The following is a 7,316-nucleotide window of genomic DNA, read 5'->3' as shown; positions in this document are numbered from 1 at the left end:
CCTGCTGATCTCAAAATAAACAGCAAGTACTGCTGTTGTCTGCGCATGCAAATAGTAACTGTGACTTATCTGAACAGATTTTCCCGGGCATAACAAAAAATTTCTAACCATAAAACAACTTCCCTTCCAAATTTTAAGTCTATCCTCCAAATTTTCACCTTTTATCCTGCAAAAAGGAGGAAACAAAGAACTTTTTAGATGGCATTTTTAGCATATAAACCACTGAGAAGCAGTAAACAGTCATATGCATTATCCCTAGCTAAAAATGCGATTCCTTCTGTGAGGAGCATACCCTGTCTCGCCACAAGCAACCGTTACTCCTGTGCTGTGGTTTTAGAAGGATCCCACACAACCCTCTGAATCACAATTCTGCTCAGAAATAACGAGTCAGAGAGAATGCTCTTTTCCGCAGTTTTAGAGAACACGGCTAATACTACTATTTCACTTTCTAGAGTTTTATCATCTCAAACAATTTCAATTCCTTTTTGTTTTCTCTGTGGCCTTTGAACAATGGTAAACGTGCACAGACAGTTTTTATTTCACCTTTCACTTTGAGTTAGCACCTAGCTCAAGTAAAAACGAATAAGAATTTCTTACCTAGTAAAGTTGGCTTTTCCTGTGATGATTCAGGCTCTGCTGAACACCTGCAAGACCGAAGAACTATCACACCTCCAAGCACACCATCTTCATTGGCTAGAAAAGGTGAACCTGGGCAAAATCGTTGGGGAGAATTATTTGCAGTAAGAATAGTTTCTTGGGTATTTTTTTAATTTCACTTTCCTGCCTTCTCCCTTTAATCTTGTCACTAAGCGTTGAAAAGACTGTCAGGTCAACCAGTGCTTTTACAAAAGCATCAGTTTTGGTTTTTTCTAGTGTTTCTAATGAGTAACTTTCTAAATAGTAATCTACTAATCTACCAGTAATCAAACAAGGAAAAAGGAATTAAAAAAAAAAAGGGGGAAATTACATTTGTGAGTGCAAAACCATTTGTTCTTAGATCGAGGAAGGTATAAAAATGAGAAATAGAGTGTCAAGTTGAAAAAAAAAATCACATCTCAATATTTAGTTCTTTCTGTATTACTGTACTATAATTAATATAAAGATGGCCACATATGAAAAAATCAAGCAAATTTGGGTCACTTTTACACTTTATTCATTTTTCCCAATTTAAAGCACTTCAGAGATATCATCAAACTGCTATAGATTGTCTTCCTTGCTGCTTTTTGAATATTAGCAGAAAAGCCAAAACACATCCTACTTTTTAAAGTGGCTTTTCTGTTGTTAATTTAAGACATATGATATAAAACATCTTCTGTCAGAAGCTGGAAAAGTTTTAAAGTTAGCTGAATCACAGAATCATAGAACAGTTTGGCTTGGAAGGGAATCAAGTCTAAGTATTCTTTTTCTGGTTTGTAATTTGAAATGAGATTCCTATAGTTTTAAATGTGGAAACAATGGTATGATTTACCTATAAATTAAAATGTCTTAAGGCACAAAATTAACCGAGTTCTTGCACTTAAGCCCAAACAGACCCTATTCACACATTTGCAATATGCCGTGATTTAAAGTTGAACATACAATTGCAACAGGCATTTCATATATTTCTTTTCAATTATTTTCTTTTAAATAAATCAGTATACTATGTCTAGTGTACAGACACTGTAAAAGGATTTGCTGGCCACAAGAACTTTAAGGCAGATCTACTCATCAGCCTCCTTCAATTTGCCCACAGGTATTTGTGTAATTAAAATTACCCCTTTAATGCAAACAACAACAACAACCCCAATAAGACCCAACTTCAAGCTTTACTGTAAGAAAACTAAAAGCTTTACCATGTTCTCTCTAGACATAAGAGCAGCCATGTTCAGAAGCGATACAAGGTGGTCATAACAACAGAAGCCCGTATCACAGGAAGATAACAAATGTAGCATGCTTAATAAACAGTAATATTTTATCTGACCCAACACAAACAGATATTATCTTCAAAGTGCCATTTGCTTTGCACACGAACTATTACTAGCTGCCAATTACACCTACTGTATCACTCATCGACTGCAACCAAATCCCTGTGAACGAAGGATCCGGCCGATCATAACATAATAGGTAACAAAACAGGAAAATACGTTCGGTTAAAATAAAAATGCAAGCTTTCCGAAGTTGTAAAGAGTTTTACCCCCCAGACCAAAATCTTTTACTCCGTGCTTTCCAAGATGTTAAGTTTCTCTCTTATACTTTCACTGCATTGACCAAATGCTGGCCAAGTATGTGGTACGATTTCTCTGCAAGCGAATGAACAAAAAAAGTGGTTTTCTTCATAGGGGACATGCATCCTTTAATCCTTACTTCAGAAACTCAGGTACTTCAAAGACAATGTCTTAACTTGAACTTGGTCTGCAGACCTAATCTTACACTCAGTTGCATAAATTATTCAGGCCACAAGCCATGCTGTGGTGAAAAGCCATTGCAAACAGACAGAAAAAGTTGTGGGGTGTTTTTTTTTTGTTTTGGGGGGATTGTTTTTTGGTTTGTTTTTTTTTTTTTTAAATAAGCAGTGTTTCTCCTCCTCTTTCAAGGCCTGTGAAAGGTTCTTTCAAGGTTCTAGTGAAAAATACTAATAATCTCTTTAATTAGAATGGTTAAAAATGTTCTACTTCAGCAGAACACAGCCAGCAAACTGGCTATTTAAAGCAGATAGCATATTTAAGGCCATACTAAAACACTAAGACTGTATAAATGCACATAAAAACAGACAGCAACGACTGATTACAGACTTGATGCCACTAACGTCTGGTTCTAGAAATGCTTACATTGGGTTAATAGCTTACTTTTTTTTTTCTTCTTCCTTCCACACTCAGGAAAGAATAGATGAAAGAAAAGTCTGTAAATAAACCAATCACAAATTTCTTCATTTTCCCAGTATTTTTGTCAACTATGCGTCATCATCAATGATCAAATTTTCAATAATCTGAATAATGTGCACAGGCTAGGCTCTCTCTTTTTAAACTTTAAGAGAAGACTCGGCAGTATATTTCTTTCCATGTAAGGAGTCTGCAGCAAAACATGTAATGCTACATTTTCATCAGGATCCTTTCATTTTTACAGAGATTTCTTTGCAGGAACAAAACATTCATCTTCTTCAGTGGAGTACAGAATGAGAAAAGTAATCACTCAAAGTATGTGTTTTGTGAGACTTTTTAAAAAGGGGTTTAAAAAAATTATTTAAAACTTGAGCTTCAAGCACATAAGACAAACTCTTAAGCTTGCAATTTCATCCAAAAAGATGCTCTACCTATACATGTACTACTATGCTCATGAGAATCCCAGTTCTGCCAGCATAAATAGCAATTATTTATTTACTTACTTACTTTAAACATGCTGTCCATCATATTGCCCTAAATATGTACACAAATTTTTTCTGAACTAAGTTACTTCCTTCAATGATTATGCACCACGGAAGCTTTATTACCAGTCCACAAAATTCAAAGGCTTTGAAGTCCATGCTGAACACTCAAAAGCTAGAAAATGGACTGTATTAATTCAGCCTTTCCTGAAGTACATTGCCAGTCTACTGTTATTTCAACTAGAAAACTCAAGAAGAGGATTAATTTAATAGCACTGCACATGCTAGAAGTGTGATAAAAGCATGATAAAGTACAGTTTTAACTGCATCACTCATAAAACACACCAGATAAGCGAGAAGCTGGCTTCTTTAAGAATTACACAAGTTGGGCCTTTGGAATAAGAACAAATGTTGGTTACACCAAACAAGACCAGGTCTTACTGCACTAACTTGGTAAGAATCGATCATAACTGTAGTACTGGGGTGATACAGAGATGAGTAAAATGGCTTAGAGTGACTTGTAGTGGGTAATTTGAATGGAGTATTAAACCAGGGAATGCCTTAAACATTTGTGTTATGCAAACAAAGCAAAGACAACAGGATGCATTATGTGTCTCTCTCCTACAGAGGGAAACACGGCATTACTTGCCTAGTGATGCACAACATCAAAACCCAGAACCTACAGGGTGTCCTCATTTGCAGCACCTTGACCAATATACTACAACACAACGATGAAAACGATGGGATTATGTTGGCTTTCTTGTTGCAGCCAGCCACGCTTTGGAGCCGTAGCAACAGAGATTGAGCCAAAATACAGTTGCAACTCGAGAAATTACTGAGATTCAGTATTCTCAGTAGAGCTACTGAAGAGTGTTCTTTTTTTTTTTTTAAAGCACAATCCACAGCCAAGTTTTAACCTTCTACACCATTTTACCATCAGCTGCAGACTGAACATTATTCTGGAAAGGAGAAAAAAAGTCTGAAACAAGAACATATCCCTTCTTCTCACCTCCAGACACAAACAGCAAATGAAGACATAGTCACTTGCAAAACACCTGCAATGGTTGGTGATCTTCTCACCCACACCACTTCCACGGGCCGTCTGGTTCCCCATTTCTGCTGGAGGTTGCCATCCACAGAACCATCTGAAGCAAATTGTGTGAGTACTCCCCTCATCCATTCCAATTGCTTTCACCAGCAATTTCAGCCAAACCATCTCAATGGAAAAATCAGCAACAATATGGAATGTGTCTCTAACTTACTGGACTGGCTAAGTTGTGGGGAATCAACCTTTAAACAGTGGCAGTAAAACACAGTTGCCTACGGTAATAACATTACAGTGTTCTACGCTACAGTAAATTCGGAGAGACGGTTTCTCCTTCTTTAAAAATCAGACTCTAAGCCAAATTAAATACACACTGAACAGCATATTCTTTAAAACAAAGAAAGTATTTTATATTCCAATTAAAGCAATTTAAAAAAAAAAAGTTAAAAGAGGGATTCGAATATATTAATATTTTTTAAACAAAGATATTTCTGGATATGCAGACTTATTACTGAGGATTACAATTATGCTAAAGAGTATTTTGACACAGCAATACAGTGCAAATGAGTAGGTCTATGTTAAGCAAGATTCTAGAATCTTGTGCTTTAATAATGCATCCATTATTAAATCTGTAAAAATAATGGTACAAAAGTAGTATTATACTTTATTTCTAAACAGAATCCATGCACCCTACACAGGAATTAATTTGAGTGTTCTCAAAACAGTGTGAATTCAAAGGTTAGGAACATACTTCATTAATTTAGTTCTACAAATCATTTTGTTACAGCCAAGCCATTGAGAAAAAGAAATAATAGTGCAGACTTCTGTAAAAAATAACAATATAGGTAATGGCATTTTTTCATATACATTATATTTAATTAGTATTTAAACAGGAAGAGAAAAGATGCAACTGAAATATGGCCATGTATATTAAAGTCATAACGGTTTCTCATTACAAGGAAAAAGTAATCTGGCTCCCACACTCCTTCACCATTTTTGCTCTCTCTGTACTTTTAAGAATGATAAATCTTAAAAGTGAATTAAAAATTCACTAAAAACAAAACAAAATATGCCTACTAGCCAAAAATAATTTTTTTACTGCAATAAAATGGAATTGCTACACAAATCTCTGATCCAATAGCTTGCTAATTACAAAACTACAAAAACCTGGGGCTTTTAAGTCTCATGAAACTCATCATTCCTTCCCAGTTACGCTGGCGTAACACTGAAGAATTTGGCATGAAAATCCAAAGCATAAAGCATTAGCTAATAATGTTAGCACTGACTGGCCACACCAGAGAGAAGGGGTAGGAAGAAACAAACAAAAACCATCTTTCAATAGTTTTGGTTTAATCCTCACCTCCCCCAGTCACAAAATTATATTTTACAATACACATTTCCCCTCCTTCAAAGCTCAATTATTGTTATATGACATATAGAAAGCTTTCTCAAGTTTTCACTAATGTATTTTGTACGTTATTAATCTGTAGTAATGGTCTCTCAAAAATAAGCGATATCTTCATAGCAGCTCCACATTCACTGATCTCATCAAGTTCTGCAAGAGCAACCACAACTGAACACCAAGACCCGGGTTCAGCCTCAGACCAGGGATAGAGCATACGGATTTCACAAGTGTTAAGGCAAACAATGGCCTCAACGTTCAGCCTTGCTCTGGAGGAACTACAGCTACAAGTGAAAAACATTTTTTCTTCCATGTCTCTTGTAAATTAAACTGCTCCCATGATAAAGATTGCTTCCTCCAGAGCACGCAATCGATAAGAGTTGTTCATTTCTGATCCTGTGCTTCTTCCCCATTTGTAGCTACTGGACAGATCCATTCTAGCACAGATTCAATACTAAACTGTAAAAGAAGTGTTTTATTTACACTTACCCAGCTGAAGGACTAACCAGCTGCTCATCAGATGTTTTACATTCATACTCTTCCATAGTAGAGCAACCATTACCAGCTTCATTGTTTACATTAGCTTTCAAAGTCTTCAGAACTTTGGTCTAAACACTGACTGTGGCATGGCGTAACCAATTAAGTGCTTTAGCATCCCCCAGTTTTAACGGAGTGCAGCGAAACAGTTCTAAACCTTCTCATGCTGTAATGCAAGTGAAATTCAGACTTTGTCAGGTCAATAATCCGTTGCTCACCTATGCCATTGGACTTCGTCAGCTTGTGTACAGAACGTGTTTAAAGGGAAGCCGTTTGCCACTGCTTCTGCTATGCATCCCACCAAACTTCAAGCTAACAATTTAAATAAACACTAGAGGAATATATAAGCACTAACTGAAGCCTGCTTTTAATTTCATGCACCATTATTTGTTAAATGTTTAAGCGCAAGCTGTCTGAAGCCAGAGATCTTTATATTTTATAAGTCATTTAAAACATCTGTTTAGAATTTTTAAAGAAGCTGCAAGAAAAAGCACCTATGCTTTCAAACGTTACAGGTCAGATTTTAAGAACTTAAATGACTGAGGATACCGCTGTCCAATAAAATCCCAATGCTTTTGATAAGGAGAAGCACAGTCAGGACCTAGACAAACCCTCGTGTAAAATCATCACGTTGTGTTAGTTTTTCAGCTGGTTTTATCGTACAGGTAACGAATAAGCCTATTCAATTCTGTCTACCATCAAATACAAACATGTGAAATCATAAACTTGCAGTGGATAAAATAGGTTATATGAAACTTCAGGATGACTTCATTGTCTTCTCAAATCTTTTCCTCTGTGTCATGGAGAAGACATCATAATGCTTCCATAGCATGCTTCCTCCACTATAAAACCACAAAGGATACTACACAGCTTAGAGCGATGCAGCTCCAAAATATAAAATAACAATAACACTGTGCAATGACGGTCACTGGCAGTCTTGTAACTGTTTAAGTATGAGGCTTCCCCCCCCCCCCCCCCCCCCACAAACACAA

The 7,316-nt window shown here is 36.3% G+C and overlaps 1 protein-coding gene across 1 annotated transcript in view; it reads right to left on the bottom strand.

Moving 5' to 3' along the window:
- Window positions 1-7,316, bottom strand: part of TASP1 (taspase, threonine aspartase, 1) — an 86,181-nt gene that overhangs the window by 17,781 nt on the left and 61,084 nt on the right. The window contains exon 11 of the mRNA XM_009319560.1: window positions 598-708. Within this exon, the coding sequence (XP_009317835.1) occupies window positions 598-708 (111 nt within the window). The remainder of the gene's footprint in view (window positions 1-597; window positions 709-7,316) is intronic.

This window comes from Pygoscelis adeliae, unplaced genomic scaffold (genome assembly GCF_000699105.1).
Source record: "Pygoscelis adeliae isolate BGI_AS28 unplaced genomic scaffold, ASM69910v1 Scaffold122, whole genome shotgun sequence".
Lineage (NCBI taxonomy): Eukaryota > Metazoa > Chordata > Aves > Sphenisciformes > Spheniscidae > Pygoscelis > Pygoscelis adeliae.
The sequence above is the reverse complement of the archived record's forward strand: the minus strand, read 5'-3'. Positions and strand labels throughout refer to the sequence as shown.